The 27,539-nt window shown below is 55.1% G+C and overlaps 3 protein-coding genes across 6 annotated transcripts in view; 1 reads left to right on the plus strand and 2 right to left on the minus strand.

Moving 5' to 3' along the window:
• Positions 1–2,061: 2,061 nt before the first annotated feature.
• RSAD1 (radical S-adenosyl methionine domain containing 1) lies at positions 2,062–9,524 on the minus strand. Of its 2 annotated transcripts, none has more exons than XM_069482392.1 (9): positions 9,322–9,524; positions 8,763–8,896; positions 8,439–8,643; positions 5,726–6,091; positions 5,463–5,526; positions 4,934–5,081; positions 4,657–4,711; positions 3,870–3,973; positions 2,062–3,714 (listed from the first exon to the last, which is right to left on the minus strand). In XM_069482392.1, the coding sequence occupies exons 1-9, from the start codon at positions 9,454–9,456 to the stop codon at positions 3,597–3,599; spliced, it is 1,329 nt and encodes a 442-aa protein (XP_069338493.1). In that variant the 5' UTR covers positions 9,457–9,524; the 3' UTR covers positions 2,062–3,596. The 2 variants fall into 2 exon arrangements, with proteins under 2 accessions (XP_069338493.1, XP_069338494.1); XM_069482393.1 differs by having other exon boundaries at positions 2,063–3,714; positions 5,726–5,884.
• A 1,983-nt stretch (positions 9,525–11,507) lies between these two features.
• ACSF2 (acyl-CoA synthetase family member 2) overlaps positions 11,508–27,539 on the minus strand; it is a 35,295-nt gene continuing 19,263 nt past the window's right edge. Inside the window, exons 2-16 of one of the 3 annotated variants that reach the window (XM_069482397.1) lie at positions 24,596–24,791; positions 24,102–24,215; positions 23,747–23,776; positions 23,133–23,251; positions 22,830–22,995; positions 22,165–22,260; positions 21,856–22,013; positions 21,495–21,586; positions 21,154–21,230; positions 14,733–14,840; positions 13,343–13,494; positions 12,401–12,542; positions 12,203–12,313; positions 11,942–12,010; positions 11,508–11,657 (exon numbers count right to left, since the gene is read on the minus strand). In XM_069482397.1, the coding sequence (XP_069338498.1) occupies positions 11,607–11,657; positions 11,942–12,010; positions 12,203–12,313; positions 12,401–12,542; positions 13,343–13,494; positions 14,733–14,840; positions 21,154–21,230; positions 21,495–21,586; positions 21,856–22,013; positions 22,165–22,260; positions 22,830–22,995; positions 23,133–23,251; positions 23,747–23,776; positions 24,102–24,215; positions 24,596–24,791 (1,681 nt within the window). In that variant the 3' untranslated portion in view covers positions 11,508–11,606. Of the gene's footprint in view, positions 11,658–11,941; positions 12,011–12,202; positions 12,314–12,400; positions 12,543–13,342; positions 13,495–14,732; positions 14,841–21,153; positions 21,231–21,494; positions 21,587–21,855; positions 22,014–22,164; positions 22,261–22,829; positions 22,996–23,132; positions 23,252–23,746; positions 23,801–24,086; positions 24,216–24,595; positions 24,792–27,539 lie in introns of all 3 variants that reach the window. The other 2 variants (XM_069482396.1, XM_069482398.1) reach the window with 2 other exon arrangements.
• On the plus strand, positions 14,848–21,147 carry CHAD (chondroadherin). Its single transcript, XM_069482399.1, has 4 exons — positions 14,848–17,805; positions 19,635–19,798; positions 20,072–20,217; positions 20,417–21,147. Exons 1-3 carry the CDS (start codon positions 17,032–17,034, stop codon positions 20,211–20,213), a joined length of 1,080 nt encoding a protein of 359 aa, XP_069338500.1. The 5' UTR covers positions 14,848–17,031; the 3' UTR covers positions 20,214–20,217; positions 20,417–21,147.

Here is a 27,539-nt window from a genome sequence, read left to right on the forward strand (position 1 = left end):
AGCTGCCCTAGGCCAGGCATGGTGGTGCATGCCGATAGTCCCAGCTACTCAGGAGGCTGAGCCAGGAATTCAAGACCAGCCTGGGCAACATAGGGAGACCCTGTTTCTAAAAAATTTTTAGAAATTAAAACAATTTAAAAAATAGCTGTCCTGGCTACTTCACACTACTCCAGGGGTGGGGTTCAATTGTAGGGTTTTAAAACGATCAGTGTTTCCAGCATATGGAAGGTTTGGTCCCTCGAGCTGTAACCACAGACTCACATGTACTACTTGTCCCCAACCTTGCTCACCACCTCATCACCAAAGTGGGTTGTTCACCTCTTTTACTTGCTATGTAGGACAGGTGAAAGATGACAGGTAAAGTCCCAAAGAGGAGGACGAGAAACTTTGGTGGAAGAGCCATGGAAGGGCTGGGATGCGGAGGGAAGGGCCACACACCCACTTTGTCGTGTCTGGAAGTAGCCACGTCCCCTCTTTCCTCCTGTCCCCAGCCTCTCAGGACGGAAGAGGGGAGATGACAGTAATCAGGGGTTCCCAAATGGGACTGAGCCATGCAGGAAGCACTGAAAAACCAGATTCCTGGGCTCCACCTCCTGGACATTCTGATTCACCCGGTGACGGTGGGACCAGGCTGAGTCACGGAAGGTGATCTGTGCCACCCCCACTTGGCCCTGGCTTCCACCCAGCTCCTCTGCACAAGCCTCGTGAGGTGGCCCAGGACATCTCAGGTGGCACGAGCCCTGGCACCCAGGAGAAACCTGAGTGGGCCTAGGTTATCTGATGGCGCACCTGCCTCAGCTCTGTGCTCACTTCTTGAATGTCGAGATCGGGGAAGGCTCAGGATGAGGCTTCCCTAAATGGCACAGGTCACCCAGCAAGCTGCCCCAGGGCCAGGATTTCCAGGGCACCAGGGGCAAAGGAGGTGATAAGAAAATTGTATTCCCGTCTTGCTCCCAATCCCTCTGAAAGTGCTCCAGGCTCCCACAGCCTGCCTGCGTCTGCACGCCTTGACTGACAAGCCTGGAATTGATCTCTGTACACATCTATCAACACGGCAGTGAGTTCCTCGAGGGCTGGGACAGGTCTTACTCCTGCGTGCCTGGCACAGTGCCTGGCACACCATTTGTGCTTGCTGAATATTTCATGAATAAAGGAGAGGTAGTAGAACTTACCATGTTACCACAGGGTCAAAGAAGGACTGATATTCACACCCACTGGGCACATGGGAAATGCACGTGCTCGCCTCTGAGAAGTGGGGGGGAGACCCCACTTTTGTCACCCAGCCAGAGGCTGAGCTTAGCATGCCTCGATCCGCAGCAGTACTAGATTACTTTGGCATGACGGCACCCAGTGACATAAGGTATGAAAGTTATGGAGCCTCAGCCCAGGAAAATGCCCTCCTCTCTCTCTTACTCTCTCTTTCTCTTTTACACACACACACACACACACACACACTTTCTAGGTTAAGAGTATCAGCCCTTCAAAAAACAGGAATAAATAGATAAATGCCAGGTAATGAATGTAGAAGGAATGATAGAGTCAGAAATTAACATTTTTGCAACCTCCCCATCCCCCATTTAAGAATTGATTTGGGCAAGGATCATCAATGGATCATCATCATTTTCCTGGTCTCAAGGCATCACGCCACATGATAATCTGCTTAATTTCAAGGAAAAAATATCCCTGTACAATGCAGAGACTGGGCACCCACCACCTTAATCAAGTGATCAAAGTTAGCCATTATTGATAGTGGGCCGACCTGGCATTACATCCCTTGAGGAACACAACATCTACATAGTGTTCTTGCAAAAAATATCTAACCTGACCCAATCATTGGGAAACAATCAGACACACCCAAAATGTTCAGACAAGTGGCCTTGACTCTGAAAAATTCAGTGCCATTGTTTCAAAACAAACAAAGAGGAAGGGGGCTGTTTTAAAAGAGACTAAAGAGACATAGTAGCCAAAAATAAAGCATAAAACTTTATTGGAAGTCCCAATGAGTCAAAGAGCTTTAAGATGTTTTAGAGACACTTGGGGAAATTTTAAAATGAACTGCATATTATTGTATTATATTAACTTTCTTAGGCTGCAAACAGTACCGTGGCTACATAGGAGTATACATTTTTCTAGGAGATGCTTAATGTCTAAAACTTTCAAAGGATTCAGAAAAAAAATGTATACACATCTACCTCTCTAATCCATCTGAAGATGAAGTAATTGTGGCCAAAAGGAACCAATGATGAATCTATAGGATGATCACAAAGTCTGGGAACATGGCTATCTTATTTTTTTATAGCTGGAAGATGTCCTTGATGACATTATGAATATCTGCCTATTTCCAGTCTTTCCAGAAACACTGCAGAGGAAGGATATATGGTTTACATTGAACTATTCTTTCATCTTTTCTATGGGTTTGAAATCTTTCAAAATGAAATGTAGGGAGTGCGGGAAGGAATCTCAGCCCTAGTCCCCAAATCAGAATCCCACACACGGGGAAGGAACCGGGACAAAGGAGGGGCCAGAGTCAAGGCAGGCTCCAGATGGGTTTATTAGGCTATTCGAATAGAACCATGGAAACGTTTCTGCAGGTAAAAGACAAAAGAGAATCACAAATGCTCTGGGTCTTCCCACCTTCACTCTGTTAATGGAAAGGCTACTGGGGAAGGAGGGACATTGGGGAGTGGACTCAGGAGAGACTGTGTGGCTCCTGCCACCTGAAACATACCCTGGCTGGCAGAGGAGAAGGGGTAAGCCTTGCTCTGACCTTTCCCACTGTCTCAGAGTCCAGCAAGCCACTGTGCTGGACACACGCATGGGTCTACCAGCACACACCAGTCCTTCTACACTCTCTCCTGTATTGCAGGGGCTGGAAACCTGAGAACTGTATTCCTCAGAATCTCCTGCCAGCCAGGGTTTGCTTTACAGCCCACTAATAAGAGGCACTTGTAGAAACCATTACTCCTTCTCCAGCAGTGGCAGACAGTAAGCACGAGGTTTTGTAGCGTCCGCTGGGCATATTCCTATAAATCATCTGCTTTTATGCTGCTGGCCGCTGAGACCATCAGCAGGACTTTCCTCTGTCTCCTGCAACGTTCCGATTTCCCAACAGAGGGTGGTGGCTTTCTCCAATTTTCATTTCTCCACCCCTTTTGATGGTTTTGCAAATACTTCATTCCTATATTAAATCCCTTCCTGCTTAAAATACCTAGAGGGGATATGGTTTTCCTAACTCACGCAGCTTTCCCAGGACCTCACTCCGGAGTGAGGAAGGCTTCTCTTCTGGAGGTAATTCTCTGTAGAGAGATTTCCAAACACTGTTCGCTACTTAGTACCAAGAAGGCAAAAGAAGCTGATGTGAGTGATGATTCCCAGCCGTGGAACACGTGCTGGCCTGTGAGTCCTGAGACGCTGAATGGGATGCCAGTTCCAGACCAGAAATGTCCTCCCATCCGCCTCACTGTAGCCACTCCCATGGATGCCAGGGCCGGGCCGTGAGCGCACAGAGCAGAGACGGCACCAGACGGCAGAGATGTCTGCAGTATCGGCTCAGCCTGAGCCCACCTGGTAATAACTTGGGATTCAGGAACATCTGATCATCCTCCTGGCACAAGGGAGGGGATTCTCTGCTGCCAGGCCTCTTGGAGTTGAGGCAGAAGGGTCAGCAACAGAGAGTCCAGCACAGGCAGACCCTCCCAGGAACACCGAAGACCTCTGGAAAACCAAGAGGCCTGGATGTGACTATTTCATCTTACCAATTTCAGGCGCAGCCCCCACCAGTGCTTCTCACTTCTCTCGGGTCTGTGGACCTGTAGCTGGGGCTATCTGGGACACCTAAGCCCTCCTCTGCCCACCGCCCCCCAACACACCTGTGATCCAGCAGCAGTAGGCCCTGCTCCAGCAGCTCCTTCACCTCCTTGCTTGCTCCAAACACGTCCCACAGGGTCAGCTGGGGATCAAACTGCTGCCAGTGCTGGGGAAACCAGAAGGGTCAGAGGTGGGGGCTGGCCGGCTTACTCTGGGACATATAGTGGGGGTGCATTGGAGTCGGGAGGGTCCAGTCCATCACTGGAATCTCAGCAGCTGAAGCTCATGAACAGCAGAACCAGGCCAAAGAGCCAGCAGGGAGGTGGGCACCTTCACTCCCATCCCACATTCAGACTGAAGCCGAGCTCCCAGGTAAGCCAGGCCTTCCTACTCCTCCCCCTCTTCCTATGCCCCCAGGCCAGCCCCAGCCAGGGCTATATGGCCCCAATTTCATCCAGAGCAGCTCTGAGTTTAATCGATCATTATCTCTTGTGTTTCCTATGTGAGGTTTCAGTGCTGCTTAAAAACATCTGGAAACCCTTTATCCAGTCTATTCTTTCACATAGCTGAGAACACTGAGGTTCAGAGAGGCAAAGCATTTGTGCCCAAGGTTGCAGTAGAACCGAGAAACCGAGACTAGAACCTGTGTCTCTGCAGCCCTAGGCTAGGGTTCTTACCTATGCACCACATTGCCCACTGCTTCTCCCCAGCAGGCCTCAGCTGGACCTCAGAGGAATGGGAGGGTGTGTGCATGTGTGTGTGTGTGTGTGAGAGAGAGAGAGAGAATGAGAGAAAGGCCAATTCTGCAAGACTCAGCAGGGAACGGCATGCAAGAACCCGACCCCTTACCTGGTGAGTGATCCCTATATCGGTGCGCAGCCCCATGGCCAAAACTTCCTCCAGCCTGAAAGAAAAATCCCCGAGGGATCTTGGAGAGGAGACCTGTGCCTCTCCTGTTCTTCAGGCCCTACGCTGGGACGTGTTTATGAGGGGTAACGGGGCTGATGCGGTATGTGGCAGGGCAGGGGGTGGGGCAAGGTGGGAAATAAAGATGTGCACATAGTGGAAGTGGTTCTGGGGGTGCGGGGGACCCTGGGTGAAGAGCCCTGTGCCCATGGGTACTCACATCTCCAGCCTGCCCAGGGGGATGCGCTTCCGGGTGCCATGGCCAAACAGCATCACCTCCTTCATCCAGTTGTCAGGCTCCAGTGTCTGGATTCGAGCCTCCCGGGTGTGGCCCCCGGCCCCCTGGGGTATAAATCGCCCATGGGCTCCTGACAACAGCATTAACAGCAGCTAACACTGTGTGCTTACCCGATTTAAACCGGTGGTTCTCAAAGTGCAGTCCCTGGACCAACTGCTTCTAATGTGCTAGAAATGTAAATCCTTGGGCCCTACTCCAGCCCCTCCAATCAAATTCTGGAGGTGGGGCCCAGCACTTTGGATTTTAACAAGCCTTCCAGGGGCTTCTGATACATGCTAAAGTTTGAGAACCACAGTGCCAGGCTCAATAGTTCTACAAGGTTGGTATTATTTTTTGCAGTATTTTACATATGAGGAAACAGGCTTGGAGAGGTCAAATAAGTGGCCCGAGTTCCCTCAGCCCTGACATTCCTCTCCTGAATCATCCCTTCCTCAGTTCTCAGGGGACTCACCAGGCCCGACGCCAAGGTACTGACCGCACTGCCAGTAAGTCCAATTGTGGGTACTGAGCGCCCCCTGTGGGGAGGGAGGAAACGGTGCAGAGTGAAGAGGCTGGGCCCATTTCCGCTCAGGTGAGGGGCAGCTGGTTAGAGCGTCCCACCCACTCAGGCCTCAGAGCTCCCAGCAGGAAGCCTTCTCTTCGGAGGGCCACAATTCCCGGGTCACACCTCAGTCTGCCCGTTCTCCATCTCCAGCCATCAGCCCCAGGACTCACATTCCGGGCGAAGTTGGAGACCTCATACTGGCGGAAGCCGGCCTCTCCAAGGGCTTCTCGACCCCGCTGGTACATCTCAGCAGCGAGCTCCGGGTCGGGGGCAGGAAGGGCGCCTTGCTGCACCTGCGCGAAGAGCGCGGTGCCCCGCTCCAGGGACAGCTGGTAGAGGGAGACGTGGTCGTCACAGTGTTGCAGCAGTTCCTGCAGCTGCCCTAGCCACGGCCCCACCTGCTGCGCCGGCAGCCCCAGCATCAAGTCCACGGACACGCGCCCGGGAAAGAGGCGCCGAGCCGCTGCCAGTGTCCGCAGAGCGTCGCTGGCCGAGTGTGTCCGCCCCAGCAGCCGGAGCTCTGCGTCGTCTAGGGACTGGGGAGAGAGGGTCAGGTGTAAGCACACTAGCTGGCTCAGAGCCAGATGGGAACGTTCCACTTTACTGGAGCAGACACAGATACAGGGAACACAGCACATGGCCGGCAGCTGGAAGGTGGAAGGACGACGGTCAAGCCAGTACCAAGAGCCGCTATTCACTTTAGGGTCACTATATGCCAAGCATTTTTACACCGTGTCTAACTGAATCCTTATAACCCTCCAATATGAGCTCCATCTTACAGGTGAGAAGACGGAGGTTCAGGGAAGTTAAATAACTTGCCCAAGGCCATACCGTTACAAAGTTAGACCTGGAATTTAGGACTGACTCCAAAGCCAACAATCTTTTTTTACTTTACTTTTTATTTTCAAATAATTCAAACCTAAAGAAAAGTTGGAGGGGGCTGGGTACGGTGGCTCACGCCTGTAATCCTAGCACTCTGGGAGGCTGAGGCAGGAGGATTGTTTGAGCTCAGGAGTTTGAGACCAGCCTGATCAAGAGCGAGACCCTTTCTCTACTAAAAATAGAAAGAAATTATATGGACAGCTAAAAATATATATAGAAAAATTAGCTGGACATGGTGGCGCATGCCAGTAGTCCCAGCTACTCAGGAGGCTGAGGCAGAAGGATCGCTTGAGCCCAGGAGTTTGAGGTTGCTGTGAGCTAGGCTGATGCCACGGCACTCTAGCCAGGGCAACAGAGTGAGACTCTGTCTCAAAAAGAAAGAAAGAAAGAAAGAAAGAACGAAAGAAAGAAAGGTTGGAGGAAAAGCACAATAAACACCTTCATTCACATTCTCCAACATTTGCCCATATTTACTTTGTCTCTAAATATTATTGTTATGTTAAATTATTTCAGAGTAAGTTATAGACCAGAACTGCCCAAAAGAGCTTTCTGCAATGAGGGAAATATTCTATATCTGCACTGTCCAGTATGGTAGGTACTAGCCACATGTGGCTATTTAACTTCAAGTTAATTAAACTTAAATAACCACATTTCAAGTGCTCACTAGCATGTGGCTAGTAGCTATATATTGAGTGGCACAGTTATAGATATTACATACTCTTTAATCCCTAAATAGTTCAGTGTGTATTTCCTAAGAACAAGACATTCTCTTACATAACCACAATCCAATTATAGAGTTCAGGAAATTTAACATTGATACAATACCATTATCTAATACATAGTCATATTCAAATTTGGCCAACTAGCCCGATAATGTCTACTGTAGCAATCTCCTCCTTCTACCCCATCAGGGCCCACACATGGCATTCAGCTGTCTCTTTTAATCTACTTTAGATTCTCAGCCTTTCATTGTCTTTCATGTCATTGACATTTTTGAAGAATACAGGCCAGTTGTTTTTTTAAAATGAATAAGTTCTAGAGATCGGCTGTGCAATACTGCTTACAGTTAATACTGTACATATAAAAATTTAAGAGGGTAGATCTCATGCTCTCTGTTCTTATCACAAAAAACTTTTTTTGAAAAAGTCTGTTAACGTAGGCTTTCCTGATGTTTCCTCATACTTAGAGTCAAGATGTGCATTTGGGGCAAGAATATCTTAGAAATGATGTGTCCCTGTCAGTATATCCCATCAGGACAAAACCCACAACCCTAAAACCCAAAGGAAATATCAGAGGTCAACCTGAGAGGAGTAGGTTTCTCCCTCCTTAAAAACCTTCAATGGCTACCCTATTGCTACTAGGGAAAAAAACAAACTCCTCAGTAGAGACTGGAAGCTTTTGGGCCCTACTTTGCTGCCTTGTCCCCAGCCTCTTCAGTCACAAGGAATGACTCACAGCTCCCCCAAAACATGCAAGTTTCTTCCATATCCTGTGTCTTTTCCTCCCACACCCTCTCTCCTGGTAAACGCATCCTACTCATTCAAACATCACCTCCTCCAAGAAGGTTTCTGTGATTTCATCAGACTGAGCAGCCCTTCAGGCTGTACTCTGAGTTTTGCAGAGACTCCCTTTGTAGGAAGCATTTACCATGCTGCAATGATGATGCCCTGTTTTCAATTGTGTAACAAATCTTTTTTGAGCACCTACTATGTGCCAGGCATTATGCAGGAGCACCTACTATGTGCCAGGCATTATGGCAGGTGCCAGGCATTACGGCAGGTACTTGGCAGTCATGCCTGATCACTTCCTCATGGAGCTTATGGTCTAGGATAGCAGCAGACAATTAAGTAGTTACAAAAGTGTCACCACAGGGTCTACTGTGTACTAGGCCTGGCGCCTAGAAGAAGCTCAATAAATATTTGTCCAATGAATGAACACAACTAAAAGGGGGACAGCACTGAAGGTCTGGGCACACCGGGATGGGTAGGGTGAGAGGGTTACCTGGAGGCCAATGGACAACCTGTTGACCCCTGCTGCCCCAAACGCTGCCAGCCTGGAACCTGGGGCTGAAGTGGGATTAGCCTCCAATGTGACTTCAGAGTCTGCAGGCAGGTAGGCTGCCTGTGCCACAGCCTCCAGGACAGCAGCCACGGTGTGGGGACTGGCCAGACTGGGCGTCCCCCCACCAAAGAACACAGATTCCACCCTGGAGGAAGAGGATGCAGAAGATGAGACCTGGGGGGGAGCCTTCTGGGATGCCTGCACCTGTCCTGTTCACTCCCCCAAACAATTCCCAAGACCCTGCCTACAACCCCCAGTACAGACCGTCGCACCCCGCTGAGCCGCAGCAGCGTCTGAGCCTCAGTCACCAGACACTTCCGCATGGCAGCCTCATCCACGCCGCGGGGGATGTACTTGTTGAAGTTGCAGTAACTGCAGCGCTTCTCGCAGTAGGGCCACTGGGGAGGAGGGGTGTATGTGCGGGGTGAGGGGTGACTCTGGGCTGTCCTGGCCACTTCCAGGGCTCAGGCAGCCCGCCGGCGGCCCGCCCCACGTCCTCGGGGAAGGACACATCCCCATCCCCATTCCGAGGTTCATCAACAGCGGCTATGGCATCGAAGCCACACAATTCCCCAAAGCAGGTCGCACTGGGATTATTACGAGAAAACAGGCTCAGAAGGGAAATCACTTGGTCAAGGTCACCGAGCCGATGAGTACCAGAGACCGGGTTTCTGGACCAAGCCATTTCCCTGCCTGGGCACCGGGTCTCATCCTAGACCTCCTCTGCCGATGGGGAAAGACCGCAGGTGGGTTCCTAGCGTGACAAACCGCCACTTGGATTATGGACGGGCACGGCTGCACCCCGCGGGCCCGCCCCACTCACGTGCACGTAAAGCGCCGCGCGCTGGCTCGGGGGCTCAGGACGCGGAGGTCCTCCCGTGCCCTCCGCGCGGCGACGCCGCTGGGTCGCTCTGGCCGCCGCCACCCAGCCGCGGGCCCGGGCTCCGGGGACAGCCATGGCGCCCAACGCGGCGCGAGGCAGGGGTCCCAGCCGGAAATGTGCCCGGGACGCACCTGTGTGTGCAGTGCCTGGGCCCAGAGGGCCGCCGGGGCGGAAGGAAGCGAGGCTGCGTGACCGCGCGCCGCGTCCGGCGACGCGCAGAGAGGGCCCGCCCGGGGCCGCAGGTCTGTGGCGCCACCTGCCGGGCACCGATGCACCCACGGCCGCAGCCTGCGGTCCTTTCCCGAGGACGTGGGGCGGGCTGCCGGCCTTTTGGCTGCGCCAGAGCGAGTTCCCTGACTCATCCAGGAGCTCTTAGTTCGTTCAGTCAGTTCCTTCACATTCTACCTGCCTGGCTCAGAGCTGGCCGCTGGGGACATCTAGGTGCATAAGACCAGGTTGCAGTCTGACAGGAGAGAGGCAAACCAACCAGCTAGGACAGGCGACGCTATTATTAGTGATAGGGCGCCTGCGGGACACCAGGCCAGTGTGCTCAGTGCCTGGAGTCTGCGATGAGAGTGTGGGAGTCAGTGCCGCGGAAGGGGGCACTTGGGCTGGATCTTGAAGGAGCAGAAAATCCCAGGGGAAATTGGCTTGGCCAGGAGAGTAGACTGTCTGGGATCAGGCCAACCCGGGTACCTGGAGGTGTACATGCTGGGGGGAGAGTCGGGGATAGTGTATGTAGGAGAGACAGGGTGCCGGTGAAGGGCTGGGAAAGAAGGCTCCTGAAGAAGTGTCCCACGAAGTGGAAAGATCATGGACAATATAGGACTTATCCCAGTGGCCTGGGACCAACCCAGTTCCCAACCTCCCGCCCTCCCTGCTTCCAGCTTGTAGCTTTCCAGAATAACTACAGAAAGTGTTGGGAATGCATCATCCTGAGATAGAAACTGGCCAGGAACAGGCAGGCTCTGGTCCAGTCCCCTCTAGAAAGAGGATGAACTTTAGTGCTTTAGCCCAACATGTCGTGTGGCCCCAGGGTATAAAACCCAGGGTGGGCTGATTTCGGGGGTCCCTCAGCTGCAGTGCAAGCGGGGCATACAGAGATGAGACTCTACCTGCCTCAGTAGCTTTCCTGAGCCTGGGGGGGGCGCCTATCTGTAAGCAATTAACCTGCTGCATGTAACTGTGTGTGGGTGGTCTGCCTCACCAGACTCCCACAAGTTGGTAACCAGCGCACAGTGAGACCGCAGACAGCTGGGTTCTAATCCCAGCTGTGTGACCTTGAGCATGACACTGAACCTCCCTGAGTTTCAGTTTCATCATTAGTGAAGTGGGGCCAATGCTTACTTGATAGGATTGTTGGAAAGACTTTGAGAGATAATGTCCGTGAAATCACCTAGCAGAGTGCCTGGCCCTTTGAATACCTAAACCTGTGTTCATTTCTTAAAAACTAAAGAGGAGGCATCCGCTGCAGCGGGCAGGCATGCTGGAAGGTAAGGGGGCAGGCAGGAGGAAATTTTCTGTCTTTGCAAACTGGGAACCTGTGTGCCGCTTGGAACCCAGGTGTTTTTATTTCTTGGGTCAGGCTACAACCTGCTTTACCTGGCCCTGCCCATCCAGGAAGCCCCAGGTTCGTTGATCAAAAAATAAATAAATGAATGAAAAATAAAAATTGGGTTGGTGGGGGACTGGGGAACAGGAGGATGAGGGGTGATAGTTAAAGGGTATGAGGTGATGATAATATTTAAAATTGACCGTGGTGATGGTTGCACGTATCTGTGAATATCCTAAAAACCACTGAATTTTCCACTTTAAATGGGTTAGGATGGTATTTGAATTATATCTCAATCAAGCTGTTAGAAAAAAAAAGAATACTTCTTGCTGGACTAATCTGGCAACAATGTGAGAAACAATTAAATGAGTAGAGCCTAAAGATTAAAAATTGGGTTGTTATCTCAAAGGGATACCAAGGGTAGGGGTTAAATTAAGTAGATAATGCACATCAAAGTGCTCTGCATCATCGTTGATAAGGAACAGGGAGTCTGAAAATGCCAGTTTCCCTTCGTTCTCTTCACTTCTCCATCCCACAGTAGCTGCCAAGACAGCACACCAGCAAGAGACCAAAGAAAACAGAGAAGCTCTTTATGCCAAAGCACAAAGACAGACAAGGGGAGCGGGGGGAGGGGCAGGAGGAGGGCCTGGGAGGACCTCTTCTCCCCCTTTATTCACAGATTTAAATGTTGTTCCATCTGCTCTCGAAGTTTGAATTTCTGGACCTAGAGGAAAGACAAAGGTATGAGAATCAGGCTTGGGGCCTCTGCTAGGGTGACAGCTGTCTTGGTTTGCCTGGGACAGAGAAGTTTCCCAGGCTATTAGTGCTAAAACCAGGAAAGTCTGGGGAAGACCAGGATGGGGTGACTTGGTCTCCCTACCGCCAGCCTCTCCACGGACTCTCTTGCCCATTGCTGAGGGAGGCGTAGGTGGGGCCACCTGGCCTTTTCTGCATCTGGTCCCCAGACCCCAGGCCTGCCCTGCCCCTCCTAGTCCCCACCTTACACACCTTTCCTGAGATGGTGAGGGGGTAGTCTGTTACAAACACGATGTAGCGGGGAATCTTGAAGTGGGCAATCTGCAGAGCAAACGGAGGTAAGGTGTGAGGCTGAGGGCAAGGTCATGGGGTCAGGGGTAGGGGACCAAGGGCTCGCCTGGCCAGGGAATCAGGTTCATCAAGGCCAGAGCAACCCCCACCACGGGCTGGCTGGCAGGGGGAGGTGGGTAAAGAACCCAGCAGCGTCAGCTTGGGGTGGGCTGAGGCTCCCACCTTCCCTTTGCAGAAAGCTTTGATCTCCTCGGCCGTGGTCTTCTCCCCGTTCTTCAGCCGAATGCAGGCACAAATTTCCTCCCCCATCCGGCTGTCCTTCACTCCCACCACCTTCCAGGTACAGAGACAAATATCAGACATCACCATCTTCACACGTGTTTCCTCCTCCTGGGGTCTCACCTGGGCTGGGCGCCTCACCTGCACTTCCTGCACCTGCGGGTGTGTGTGAAAGAAGTCCTCCAGCTCTGCAGGGTAGATGTTCTCACCACCTCGGATGATCATATCCTTGAAGCGGCCCACGATCTTGCAGAAGCCCTGCTCGTCCATCATGGCGATGTCTCTGTAAGGGAAGCCCAGGAATGGCCTCTCGTCTCTGCCCCATCTGCTCACTCACGCCCTTGCTCACTCATCAAGCATTTATCAAGCACCTGCTATGTGTCTTCCATTGCTCTAGACGCTGGGAGACACGGCAGGAAAAAGACCCAGTCCCTGGAACTTACAGTCTAGTGGCGGAGGCAGACAAAAAGAAACCAACACCTCTAACATTCTCTCTCCCTCTCAACATATCTGCACATATGCTTTTCATGGCTGGCTTAGTTTTTATCATTTGGGTCTCAGCTCAAATGTTTCCAGAAGCCGTCTCTGACCACCCAGTCTAAGGGACGCTCCCCTTCCTACCGCAGCTACTTGGTCTCCTATAACCTGATTTTATTTTCTTTGTGGTGCTTATCGATGTTGGAAATTATCTGTCTTCCTTCACCAGATGCGTGGTGCACCTCCAGCAGATGGAACAACATTTAAATCTGTGAATAAAGGGGGAGAAGGGGTCCTCCCAGGCCCTCCGGTGGACCTCCAATGTGGAGAACAGTGCCGGCACATAGTAGGTGCATAGTGAGAAAGAATCTGCTGAGCTAACACGAGAGACTGCTCTGGGCTCAGACTGAACGCTGGTGTGGTGCACCGTCCTGGTCGCTTTCCACCGTACTGCGGAGGATTGTCCCCATCGTACACATTTTGGAAAGTAAGTCTCCAGGATGTGAGCGGCCATTTTGACACCCATGTCCTCCCTGCGCTAGTTTAATGTCCCCAGCTCAACCTCAGGACCCCCAGCCTCCCCTCCGCCCTGCCCTGCCCTCTCACCCTGTCCGGTACCACTTCTCCTGACCAACCACTTCCTTCGTCTTCTGAGGCTCGCCCCAGTAGCCCAGCATGACGCAGTAGCCTCGGATGCACAGCTCCCCGGGAGTGTTCAGCGCCACTAACGTCCCCGCCTCCATGTTCAGGATCTGGGCCTGAGACAAGCCAGCTTCAGCTTGGAGCCTCCTACACCCTTGCTTCCGGGTAGGTGGCCCTTGGGAACGGGGGAGAGTTTTGCCTTCCCTCCCCCCAGTAAGGAGGCCCCTGGCTCTGTCTATCCCAGTCCAGGGAAGAGAGACAAAGGCTGGGGTAGACCCGTCACCAGTCGGAGAACAGTTGAGGCCCAGGCTGGGGGTGCTGAGAAAACAGAGTGGGCAGGGAACTGCCGTAGAGAAAGACGCCTGTGGAGGGCAAGGCTGTGCAGCAGAGAAGGGAGTCTCCTCTTACTTCCCATTAAGCAGCAAATAAAGAAGCCAAAGAAGGTGGTGTGGCAGCATCATGTGAATGGGAGAGGTAGCGTCTGAAAGCCTAGTAGAGAAATGAGCTGCAGCCACCATGCCAAGGAAAGCTGAGCCTCTGTGTGCCTCAGTGTCTGCATCTGTGAAATGGGTAGAATTATGCCTGGCCCTATTCACCTTCCTGGAGGGCATCCCAGTGAAAGTGCCAATGAGGCTGTTGGACACCTGGGAGGGGGCTCACGTCCCTGCTCACTCACTGTGTGCAGGACTGCCCAAGGGGGGAGGGCAGGGGAGATCTCCACCAGGATAGAGGTCAGCCCCAGGGGAAGCAGCTACTTGGGCACATGGGCAGTGATCCCACAGGGGCAAGGGTGCAAGGGGGCAGGGGAAACCAGGTGCCGGCTGGCATAAACCACCAGTGTTGGAGCAGGAAAGGGGTGATGGCTGAGAATTTGAGATTGAGATGTGCTCTGGGGCAGCCTTTGAGGGGCAAAGGACCCCCAAAGGGACAGACTGCTTGGGAAATGAAGTGTTTACGCCTAGGGAAAAGAGGAACTCTGCCGAAGTGAGAGGCAGGGGGGCCTTTGAGGGAAGAAGAGTTGTGTAGGAAAAATCTCTGTGCTCTGGCTCCTCTTTGAGGCAACTGTGGCCGCCCGAAACAGACAGTGGGCTTGGCAAAAACACACCTCAGACAGGAAGGGAGGCTGCGGAGAAGTTCAGCTGGCAGCTGCTCATGGCCGCTGTTTCAGCTCTTCCCCTTTCATGCTGCAGCCCGCAGAGAAAGCTGGAGCTGGGCCCAGCCAGCCCCTGCTGCTGGGAGGCTCTCGGCATCCTGAGGGTCTGGATCTCTAACCAAAAGCAGTGGATGTCCCGGGCGGGTATGCCCCAGTTGAGTGCTGGGAGGTGGGACCCGGGGGTCTTGGTGAGGGGCTCACCTCCGTGTGAGGCAAAATTCTGCCTACACTTTCTGACTTCTGCTCCACAGTGTCATCAGGGAAGTTCATGAAGGTCACAGGACTGTTCTCTGTGGTTCCGTAAGCAACCTAGAGGGTCCAGAAAGGGTGTTAGGTGGGAGCTCAGAGACTGCAGAGCGATGGGGTGAGCTACCCTGGGGGAATGGGAAGGAACTCATAAGAGATAGGGGAAAGTGGAGGGCAGCCGGATGGCGGGGCGGGGTCATCACTGGCAGGGCTCAGGGTCACAAGGCAGAGGCGCTGGGATGGTGAGCACACTAGATCTCTGCAGGGGCCCCAGATCTGAAATAAAATTGAGAGCAGGAGAGCCATTCTCTGCTAGCTCGGGTTCTCTCAATGCTGCTTCCCTGGAGCAGCCTCATGTCTGCGCCTGTGGCTCTCGGCATTACCAACACCCCAGACTTCTGTTCCATATCCCCAGGCTGCCTTAGCCCCACCTTCCTGATTTCAGGCCACAACATCCCCCCTGCCCCACTTCCGAGCCAAAGTCCCCATGAACTTGACGAGAAAGCCAGCCTGCCTTGGCTCAGCTGGGAGTGGCACAGACCTACCCTCCCCCCAAACCCGGGACAAGTGCCTGGCCTTGGGGTAGGTGCCCCTCAGGCTCTGGAGAATTTCCTGCGAATTTATTTCCATCAAAATAAAAATACAGCCAAAGCAAGGGTTTAAAAAGCCAGTGGCACACCCCCCGCCCCCTTGCACTTCCAGTGGTTGGAACATCCTACACAACAGAGAAACCAGAACCAGCCTTGGAGGAGCCTAAATACCAGCAGGGAATGTTCTAGGCCAAGTATGACCCCTATTCTAGAGGCAAGAGGTGAGAGGGGTTTGGGAGAAGGGCAAGCCCTGGAGACCAGGCCCCCACACCTCGGTACTGGGTGAGCAGAGAGAGGCTAGCTGCCGTGTGTTCCAGGTCACCCCCAGCCAGCAAAGACACTGGGCCTTTCTCCATTCCCCTGCCCCCTCGGGACTTCCCCTGACGCAGCAGAGCCGGTATGGCTCTGGCACAGCCGGGGTTTGGTTCAACCTGGGGTCTGGTTTCTCCCCCACACCCCCCACGGACAATACCCTGTGCCAGGCAGCCTGGAGCTCACCCTGGGGCCTGAGCTGTGACCCTGCTTGCTCATCATCCCCTTTCCACAGGAATCCGGACATCGTGGCTGGCGAATGGGCACACAGAAATCTGGCTGCTGGGGCGGGGCTGCCCACAGAACCTAGAGTCTGGCAGCCTGAGCTGTCCAAGGCTTGTCCCTCGACCTGGCCCCCCTCACCTGTCCTCACAGTCCTGGGGTGACTGCCCAAGTGTGGCCTCTGCCAAGTACACCTTGGCGCCACTCGGCCACCAGCCTGAGACCCCTCAGGGGCGGGTCCTGACCACTGGGGTTGGGGATGAGGGGATGGGGATATTTTGGGGAGATTAGGGAGGGGGTCATGGTGCGACTGTGCTTGTTCAGTGGCCTGTGGCCTCCAGGTGCGTCTGCCATTCCTGTGGACAACTCCCCACCCACCTCCCACTTTGCTGCTTAGCCTTCAGCTGTGGAAAAAGGGGATGGGGTGCAGGGGACAGAAACGCAAGCCCAGGGCTGGGGAGAGCGGCGAGGGGTTGAGCCCAAGGGTGGGGACGGAGGCTTGGCTTGGGAGTGTCTAGCCAGAAGGGGGAGCCCGACGCCACAGCGGCTCGCACGCTCGGCCGGCGCCGCACAAGAGCCCCATTAAAGCGCCGCCAGCTGGCGGACCGCGGCGAGACGCGCGTCCGGCCGTCCAGTCCCGCTTCCTCCCGCCGCGTGGCCAGGGCACCTGGCCGAGGGGGGGCGAGATGCGTGGAGGCTCAAACTTGAGCAAACAAATAAGTCCAGGGAACGCCTCCTTCTCTCCCGCTTATACGCGGGACTCCAGACACACCCATTCCCACCGCCGCCCCCCAAGGAAAGCCTGGGGAACTGCGGTGGGCAGAGAAGCCGCATCCGAGAGCCAGGAGCAAAGGGCGGGGGCGGGGGCCATGGTCCCAAGCCCTCATGCGCGGTCGCCAGTTGGGGGAAAGGCTCCCACCCCCTGCCCCGTCGAGGGCGGGAGCGCATCTCTGGACGCGAGGGAGTTAAGCCTGGTGGCCTTGATGCTCCACGTAGGAGCTGGCTCAGGCCGCGGACTGTGGTCAGGGCCACCGTATAAATAGGGCAGGAGACCCGAGCTCCCAGGACTTGCCGCTGCCCGCGCCCCGCCGCCGTCGCTGCCCCCAGCCCCGGCCCCGGGCGTCCCAGCCATGGCCCGCCCAATGCTCTTGCTCAGCCTCGGCCTCCTGGCCGGCCTGCTGCCGGCGCTGGCCGCCTGCCCCCAGAACTGCCACTGCCACGGCGACCTGCAGCACGTCATCTGCGACAAGGTGGGGCTGCAGAAGATCCCCAAGGTATCAGAGAAGACCAAGCTGCTCAACCTACAGCGCAACAACTTCCCGGTGCTGGCTGCCAACTCATTTCGGGCCATGCCAAACCTCGTGTCGCTGCACCTGCAGCACTGCCAGATCCGCGAGGTGGCCGCCGGCGCCTTCCGCGGCCTCAAGCAGCTCATCTACCTGTACCTGTCCCACAACGACATCCGCGTGCTGCATCCCGGTGCTTTCGACGACCTTACCGAACTCACCTACCTCTACCTGGACCATAACAAGGTGACTGAGCTGCCCCGGGGGCTGCTCTCCCCGCTGGTCAACCTCTTCATCTTGCAGCTCAACAACAACAAGATCCGTGAGCTGCGCTCAGGCGCCTTCCAGGGCGCCAAGGACCTGCGCTGGCTCTACCTGTCGGAAAACGCACTCAGTTCCCTGCAGCCCGGGGCCCTGGACGACGTGGAGAACCTCGCCAAGTTCCACGTGGATAGGAACCAGCTGTCCAGCTACCCCTCTGCTGCTCTGAACAAGCTGCGGGTGGTGGAGGAGCTGAAGCTGTCCCACAACCCCCTGAAAAGCATCCCTGACAATGCCTTCCAGTCCTTTGGCAGATACCTGGAGACCCTCTGGCTGGACAACACCAACCTGGAGAAGGTGAGCTCCTAGGTGGTAGCTCTGCCCTGGGTCCTTCTTCCCTCCCTGGAGGCCCCAGGAGCCAGGGCCACAGCTGGCACCATCCCCTACCCCCAGATTCCCTGTCCCTCTGGCTATCTGCAAGGTGAGGAGCTCTGCCACCTCTGTCCCTTACCTTGTCACATCCTCACCCTAATCCCTGCTAGTCTCAGCCACTGCCCTTTTAGGATGCCTACTTATAAAAGGAGTGGGGCTGCCCTGGCCCCACCAATAGCCCCCTAGGAGGCATCTCCAGTGCTCCCAAACCCCTCACTGTGAGCAGCAGCCACCTCTTCCTGTTGGGCCTTCCGCCCCTCCTCTGCTGTTTTTCCGTCTCCAGTAATCCTACCACCCCATAAAGGAAGGTTTGTTTATTGAGGAGCCTTCCAGAGGCGCTGAGCAAATCAGGCCCACAAAGAGACCCTGTTCCTGGTGGGGGCTGTGCGTGTATGCCACTCTACCTTAGAGTGGGGGGCTGGGGAGTGAGGGGGGGAGCAAATATCTGAGGAAGACCTCCTCCATGCCCCATGGGTGGATGGCCCCGCCTGGTCCACACACACACACACACAAGTCACTGCATCCTCAGGTCCATTTTCACTGAGCAGGGAGGTCAAGGCATGGGGACCACGGGCTCCCCAGGCTGCAGGCATGGTGCCCGTGGGCTCCATGGGGGGCAAAGGCAGGAGCAACAAGACTCCAGTTGTCTCCCCAGAGGGAGGACTGGCTGTGCCTCACTGTGCCCCAGACTGCTGACTGCCCTTTGCCTGTCCTAGTCACCAGAACCCTTTCCTGTGTGCATCCTCACTCAGTCTTTCCTCCCCTGGGATGCTGATGTCTGGCCAAGTAGGGCTACTTTGGATCAGAGTGGAAACCCTTCCTTGGGACTGGAAAATCACTCTGGCGTATTATCCTCTTGGGGCTTCAGCCAAGAGGTTTGGGTGGGGACCAGCGTTACAGGGACTTTAGCCAGGAGGTTTGGGTACAGGACAGTCTGGTTACTAGAAAACTTCATGCCCCAACCTGGGCCACAGGACAGGGCGCAGGCATGGAGATGTGGGCAGAATCCTACCTGGGCAGCAGCCAACCTTTATCTGAGTGGATGGAGCCAGCTCTTCTTCAGCCCCGCCCCCCCCAGCTGAAATCGAAGTCCCCCGTGGCCCAACAGTGCCAGAGTGATCTTCCAGTGGGCAGCAGAGCAGCAAATCAAGGGCTGATTTGGGGCAGGGGAGGCCAGACAGGAAATGTGGTGCCTCGGCCAAGATGTGGGCACCAATAGAACATTTCCTCTGGAGCCGTCCAACCTGGCCAAAGTCTCCACCAAGATGGCTCCACAAATAGCGTCTGGCAGGCAGTAAGGGAGCAGTGAGGACAGAGCTGGGGGAAGTCCCAGGCCCCTGGGGCTGTGGGGAGCCCGGGCCTAATGCCCACTCCACCAAACACCGACTGGGTTCACTGTTTACCAACTGGCTGCTGGGGCCAAACTGTGTTTGTGCAGGGAGTGTGGTGCCAGCGATGCCAGTGGCCGAGGACCTGGGTGTGGTCCTGTGGCTACTGTTTATGCGCTAGGGTGACCCTGGACAAAGGACTGAACTTTTTCCACTTTCCCATCTGCATATTGGCAGTAACACCACCTATCTCAAAAGGGGTTGTGTGGATTAGATAGTCTGAGACCACTTGGTCAAACTGCTTTGAAAACTGGGAAACTCCTCAAGATGCCACTGCTCAGGTCTAGGGAAGGACCCTGCACCTCCGAGGTGATTGAGGCTGGACACTAGGGCTGGGGTGCTCATTTATGCCACCTTGCTCCCCAGTTCTCAGATGGTGCTTTCCTGGGTGTGACCACGCTGAAACACATCCATCTGGAGAACAACCGTTTGAACCAGTTGCCCTCCAACTTCCCCTTTGACAACCTGGAGACCCTCACCCTCACCAACAATCCCTGGAAGTGTACCTGCCAGCTCCGGGGCCTTCGGCGGTAAGAACACCCGTATGTCACCCCCAGAGCCCGCCCTCACATGGTGGAACGGAGACACACTGGCCCTGCACTAAGACATCCTGGGCATATATCCTAGATCTGCTACCTAATAGGCATGGGACCCTGGGAGCCTCAGTTTCCCCATTTGTAAAATGAAGATGACAGCTCCAGATTCTCCTGGGGCCAAGTCACTTCTGACCCCATAGCTCACTGTCCGTTGCCCCAGCACTCCCACACCTCTTCCCCAACCCCAGCAACTCTCTGTCTCTTTAGGTGGCTGGAAGCCAAGGCCTCCCGCCCAGATGCTACCTGTGCCTCCCCTGCCAAGTTCAAGGGCCAGCACATCCGTGATACAGACGCCTTCCGCAGCTGCAAGTTCCCCACCAAGAGGTCCAAGAAAGCCGGCCGCCATTAAACAGGTGGGGGCCAGGGGGACAGGTACCCCATTCCGTCTCTGGAGATTCCAGCAAGTGAGCTGGTATCTCCTGGGATGCCCACTTCCCCTGGATGGGCATGCAAGACTGGGCCCCCCTCTAAGGGAGGAAAGGATACTCTACCATCTCTCCAACCATCACCTGGGTTGTTGGGGTCCTGACATCGATCCTTGCCTCACTGCAGGTCCTGACCCAGCCAGTCCTGGTGACTGGCCTCTGCCTTCTGCCGGAGAGACTACTGACCTTCCCACCTCCACCGCCACTTTCTCCCCACAGCCTCTGCTGATGCACAGAGCTGCCTGCACCTAGACACGTCCTGGCAGCGGGAGTAGGGCACTCCCTCCCCAACCAGCTCCACCCGACAGTGTCCTGGGGAGGACACAGAGCCCCTCCCCAGCCATCATGCCTCCCCGGCTCCTCTCAGAGAAGCTGTTGCTGAGACCCCCAAGTCCATTGGAACCAGAACGGAGTGGTCATCAGGATGGCCACCCTTCCAGAATCGTCCTTCCGCTGCTCCTCTTTCCCTGCCATGTGAAAACAAGCATCAGATCCTTGCCCAGCCCTTGCTTCCAGAAAGGGTCTTAACCCCATACCCCAACTTTGCCACCCCCAGCTGCCAGGACGTTCTAGCAGGACATCGGTGCTTTGCTGCCTATCCCCTCATGCTGCATTTCTTCCCCAAATTTCTATAAATATAAATTTATGTATGTATAATATTTACTGCGCTGCCGCCTATCTCCCTGACTCGCCGGGTGCTGATGAGGTCAGACTGTCTTTTCTCACATCTGCTTCTGGAAGGAGGGCTGGCTGAGAGGGTCTCCCTTGGAGATCTGGCCTGGGCTGGTCCCCGTTCCTGTGGGTCTGTCCTCACCCCAGGCCTGGCCTGCCCTCTGCCCATGGTCCTGCCCAGCCACCACTCACCACCAGCTCCTTCATATTCATCTTGTTGATGATGGCTCGGATCAGCTCTGGGGGTGCAGGGGACCCAGCGATCACACCTGAATCAGAGAAATGGCTGACACAGCTCCCCAACCCCTGTGGAGTCCCTCTACCTACAGCTCATTTGGGGGAAGAACTTCCTCTCCCCTGGACCCTGAGCCTTTCCTACACCTGGCAGCTGGCCTTGGGCTGGTGTCTGGGGACACTGGGGATTTGCCTCCCTCCCACCCATGTTTCTATAGTGCCCTTTCTGCCCCCTAAATAAAAGTCTGGTGCATATCTAGCTCACCCAGCTTCCCTGGGGGGAAGTAGCCCCACCCCACCTCCACACATGGATGAGATGTCATAACTGGAGAAGTCTGGCTGGTTCAGAATGTCCACGTACATGGTGGGGGTGCCATACAGCATGGAGCCTCTGTAGGGGGGGAGTCTCAAAATTAGGCTTGGAAGTAGAAGGGAACTCCCTCTTCTCACCCACCCCGCCAAGAACCTGCAGCAAGGGCCAAGGCTGAAACTGTGGGGAGCAGGCAGGAGAAGCTCTTGAGGCAGGAACTGGTCCCCCACTACCCATATCCCCAAGTCTGCTGGCCGGGGGAGGAGATGCCTTGGCTAGGCGTCAGAGCACAGGAGTGAGGAACAGGAGGGTGTCACGAGCCCGAGGATAGCCTGTCCACCGATGCCCACCTCTCTCTGCTGATGGCCTCCAGTGCCTTCTTGCCATTGAAGATTGGAGAGGACAAGATGAGGGTGGCACCGTGCAAAATACACGTCATTGTTCCCCCCACGGAACCCAGGCAGTGGTACAGGGGGCTGGGCAGAATCACCCGCAACTCCTCTGCCGTCTGGAGATGGAGACGGGAGGCTGGATCTATCATGGAGCCAGAAGCCCCAGAAGCTAGTTCCTCTAGCTGCAATAGGGTCCCAGCAAGCCCCCCACTCCTGCCCCAGCCTCCCCCTCCCTGTAGCCTTGCCCTGAGCCTTGCACCGCCTCACCTTCAGATGCAGTCTCAGGCGCTCCCCGATCATGTTGGAGTTGTTGACAATGTTGTAATGGGAGAGGGTGGCCCCCTTGGGGCTGCCTGTTGTCCCCTAACAAGATAAACAGGTGACAGCTTGGCCTCCCTTCGCCCCATCTCCTTCCCACCCTGAGCCACTGCCTGGAAGAGCACTGGACTTGGAGTCAGCAGACCAGGATTGTTGTCCTGGATCCACCTGTCCATTCCGTATATAGGCAAAAGGTCCACCAAGGTGCCAGGTGTCAGGGTCCAGAAATGCAAAAGATAAAGTGTCTGTCCTCATGCCCATCACAATGTGGCTCAGAGGACTCTGCTAACCTTGAGCTGCGTGGGCTTGGGCAAATTCCTTCTCTGGGCCTTGGATTCCCCATTGGCTAAATGAGAGACAGACTCTACCTGCTCTGACCCATGGTGGCTCAGTGAATCTGCCACTGTACTGGGAGTGAGAGGGCCGGGGTGGGGGGCGTGTAACAAGGACACCAGTTGCTGATGTTTTCTAAGGCAGAGAAGACAGCTGTTGGCCAGTCTAAGGAGAGAGTGCCTGTTCTGACCTCCTCTGCTGTCTCTCATTCCTGTGGATGGGGCACAGGGGTAGCGGTCATGTGTCAGCCTGGGCTAGGTGCCTGGAGACATCTGCCCTACCGAAGTGAACAGGATGTTGATGGGGTCATGGCAGGACAGGAACTGCTGGGTGTACCGGAGCCGGTCCAGATGCTGCTGTGTGCTGCCCGCCGCCACCACTTCATCCAGGAGCAGGGTGCCCGGCAAAGGGGCATCCACTGAGATGACTGTGGTCAGATCTGGAAGCCTGGGGGATGGGAGTATGATAAGAGGCAGGGGCTAAGGAAGGGTGCAGGGAGATGCCAGCCCTGTCCCTGTGGTTGGGTAGGGGGTGAGGCAGTCAGGTGAGCTACAAGTTGCAACCCCAACCCGGGACACACTCACCTCTGACTCTTCAAGGCCCCTGGCTGGGCATTCTCCAGCTCTGGACAGATCTGCTTGAGGATGTCGTAGTACTGCTGGGTCTTGAACTGCTTGGGGAACACGAGGGCTTTGCAGCCCACCTGTGAAAGGGGAGTCCCCCCACCTGCAGTCAGCAGGAAGACCCAGACCAGGGCTGCGGGGGAGTCCTTGCTAATCAGTTGTTTTCTCTCACATGCATGCACCACTCTCTTACACACACACACACACACACACACACACCTCCCACACACACAGGCACTGCACTCCAAGACAAATACACACACGTACCAGCCCCAAGCATACATGCACCACACCATGATACACATATACATCACATACCAGGACACAAACACACACACACACACACACACAAATTGTCCTGACACTCATGTGCCATCCCAACACTCACGCCAGCCTTGTGTCTGACCAACCACTCTCTTAGTGAAGTTGAGACCTCCTTCCAAACACACACAGCCTAAGGAACTCTGCACGTCACCCACCGTGCATGCTTTCCCCCACCCCGTCAGCCTCTGTGACAACTGAAAGCCCCTTATGTCAGGCCCCAGCTGGGCCCCTCCCCCAGGAATGGGTCCTACCTTCTTGAGGACATACTCCAATTCCATAGCCTGGTAGGCTGGGTTCACAGACACCTGGTGGAAACAGTAAGGGTATGTATGACAGAGTATGACACCTGCTCTGATCCATGGTGGCTCGGTGAATCTGCCGCTGTCCCTCCTGCAGCCCGTCTACCCTCAGGAGGCACAGGAGTAGCACTCTACATCCCCTGAAGGCCTCCTTGGTCGACGTCAGGAGAAAGCACTACCTGGTCTGAAACCAGGCAGGCACTGGTTTGGCTCTGGGGCCAAGGGGCTGAGGGGCTGAGGGGCTTCCTGGAATGACATCCCCCGCAGCTGTGCCCAGCAAGCCCCTCCTTACCAGGATGATGCCCGCCTGGGCGGTGGCCAACTGCATGAGCACCCATGCGTAGGAGTTGGGGCCCCACATGCCCAGCCGGTCACCCTTGCAGAGGCCAATGCTCAGGAGGCCAGAGGCAGCTTTGTCCACCTGGTGTAAACAGATGGGCACAAGGGATGAGATGGGGGCAAGCAGGAAGGGGCCATGATGCCCACTCTCAGTGTGTAGCTCAGGGGTTCACATCAGAATCACTGGGAGCACAGGGACAGGCAGATTCCCAGGCCTCAGTGGGGGTGCAGAGGAGCCTGGAGTACACACGGTTAATAAGTATGCCCAGAGCTGCTGAAGCAGGAGGCACCTAGGCCACCTCCACCTCAGTCTGGTCCCCTTGTCCTGCCACCCCCTTGGGGCTCTCAGGAAGCCCCAGCACACTGCTCCTTAGCCAGGTGCCTGCGTTCCTGGCTCCACCCAGCCAGGGCAGCCTGGGGACTCACACCTGCCCACTTTGAGGGTTCAAGGTCAGGACCCACCTCCTCTTTGAGCTGGGCAAAAGTCAACCTCATGTTTTCGTGGAGGACCACCAAGGCCTCTCGGTCTGGGACCCGCTGTGCTGTGGCATCCAGGCACTGGCCCACAGTCTTGCTGACAAGACGAATTCTGGTGCAGCCCTGAATGTAGCTGAGGCCACCAATGGGCAGTGGGGAGGTGCGATCCGCCTCTCTGGAACTGCAGGGAGAGGAGCTATGGGCTGCTCTGTACCAGGTAGGCTTCCCTGGAACAGAGGGCATGGCACACCCAGCTGGACCTAGAATGCTGACAGTTTGAAGACTGCTAGGTTTTCTCCAGATCCTCTTGCTAGCCTAGAATCGCCCCTTCCCTCCCAACCTCAAGCCTAACCCCAAGGCAATAGGACAGGGCAAGCTTACCCCTAGCTGGGGGCAAGAGGCCCTCCCTCACCTTCCTGGGAAGGATGAGGTGCCCCAAGGAAGCCCGGGAGAGCCCACCTGCACAGACAGATGTCACAAAGCACGCACACACCTACGCCTTCACCCCCTGTTTCTTAGAGAATAAAGAGGTCACTGGGGTCCTTCCCGAGGACCCAATAAAGCCATGCCTGGACCCAGAGTCAAGGCCCAGGTTTCAGGGCTCCTTGGTGGGCCAGGTTCTCTCCTCTGAGCTTGAAGGTCAAAGACAGAATAGGAAAGGGATTTGAGAGGGCACATGGAGGCTCCTGTTCTTCTACAGGCTGCCAGGTGCCAGGTGCCTTGGGAATGGTGAAGTGCTCTCTGGTCCACAGGCATTGAACCATCTGTCCATGCATGTGTTGACCATTCATTCATCCATTCATTCGAAACACTCATTGAGCACTCATATGTGCCAAGGATCACGTGGGAGTCTTAACAATCCAGGTTGCCCTGATGGGTGAGGATCTCGTGGACCACACTTTGACAACAGCCCTCCTGGAAATCCAAGCCACCCCAACCTGCTTTTGACTCATTTTATCAAGCAAGCTTTAGTGAGCACCTACTATGTGCGAGCCTGTGCCAGGTGCTAGGGATACAGAGAGGGATAAGACACTGGTCCTGGCCTTCTAAGTGGTCACAGTGTGGTAGGAGAAGGAAGGGATATAAACAAATCATTTTTAATTATGGATAAAGACTACTGAGCAAGGAAGGGAACAAAAGGAAGATAATCTATTCTCCCCTAGGGGTACATGGGACAGATCTTGTGTTTTCTCCCCCAAAACTCCTGCCTTCAACAATTAACAGCCTGAGTTCTACCTGCTTCTCCCCCTGTTGTTTCACCCAATTCCACATGTCCCTGCAATCTGTGGACCCTCAGGGGCCACTCACTGCTGAGACCTGCCAAGTGGTCCTCTTCCCATCCCCATCCTGCCGAAGGGAAACCCTGCATGTCCTTCCAAACCTCCACACCCTCCCAGCCAGGGTGGGCCACCAGGGGGTGGTCTTCAGCCCAGCTGGCCCCTGGAAATTCTATCTGGAGTCCAGCCAGAGATTGCCTAGCACACACCCAGTGACAGCCTAGAAGGCCCGGAAGCTGGGGCACCTTCTTTGATGGGAACAGAATTTGAGGCCTGTTTACACTCTCACCTAAGTCTGGGGGGGAGCTCAGCAACTGCGACCTAGGGCTAGCAAGTGAGGACACGCAGCCCTAAGCAGGCCATGTGACACTTGGACTTCCCAGGGGCCTTTTTTTGTTTTTGTTTTAAATAATAAACTTTTTTAATGCAGTTTTCTTTTCTTTCTTTTCTTTCCTTCCTTCCTTCCTTCCCTCCCTCCCCCCCTCCTTCCTGCCTTCCTTCTTTCCTTTTGAAAAGGGGTCTTCCTATGTTGCTCAGGCTAGTCTTGAACTGGACTCATGTAATCCACCCACCTCAGCCTCCCGAGTAGCTGGGATTACGGGTGAACACCACGACACCTGGCTTTTTTAGTAAAGTGTTACCATTAATGGAGTAACTGAGTCACTCCACACACCCCAGGCACACCTGGCCCTATTATGAACCTCTTGCATTAGGGTGGTACGTTTGTTACAATTAGTGAACCAATATGGACACATTACTATGGACTAGAGTCAGTAGTTCCCATTAAGTGTTACTCACTGCATTGTGCTATTCTATGGGTTTTATCAGGAGGGCCCAGCGTCCAGGGTGAGGCTGTTCCTCCCCCTCCCAAGTCGCCCCTTTGCTTCGTCTCAGCAGTGCAAGATTTACCTGTTTCCTTTCCCTGGCTTTCTGCGCCAAGGCTCCAGGCCGCTGGCCCTGAGTAGGAGCGGAGGAGTAGCCTGGGGACAAGAGCCTTCTCCCCATTGAAGGGCAGGAAGTCAGCCTTGGGGTTTGGATCTCCCATGGGTGAGGCAACCCCTAAGTTAAACAGACAATGATTCCTGGGGAGGGGGCGGCGTCAGACCATTTCTAGAGGGGAGAAGGCGGAAGCTGTTCAGGACCCCTGACCAGGCCCTCAACAGCTCATTCCGCAGCTGTCGTGCTAGGAAGACCATGTATACCTTCTGTGGATTGACTGCTCATGCCTTGTGGGGGGCAATTTGTGGGATGAACAGAGTACGCAGGGCAGGAGGGAGCAAAAGTGGGGAGACCACTGCCCCTCACCAGAGGCTGATGGAGGGGCGGGTCTGACGTGGGCTTCAGGCCCAGGCAGGCAATGGGGAGCATCCCGTGGAGGGGCGCTGCTGAAGCTCTGGAGCCAGGGCCCCGCCTGGCCATGCCCAGCCCTTGGGAACTGGGGATCTCGAGGTCTCACCCCAGGTGTGCTGCTGGCTGAGACCCTTTGGCGTCTCATGTCACATCTCCTCAGCCCATCCTTGACTCCAGTTACAGGGGCCAGGATAGTTCCTCGTGAGTCCATCTGCTGTCTGCTCAGGGACTTCCCAGATGTGGGAACCCTGGTCCTTCAGGCCGAGCCAGCCTGGAAGAGCAGAGAAGCCAATGCTCCTGGA

Source organism: Eulemur rufifrons, chromosome 9 (assembly GCF_041146395.1).
Source record: "Eulemur rufifrons isolate Redbay chromosome 9, OSU_ERuf_1, whole genome shotgun sequence".
In the NCBI taxonomy this organism is placed as follows: Eukaryota; Metazoa; Chordata; class Mammalia; order Primates; family Lemuridae; genus Eulemur; species Eulemur rufifrons.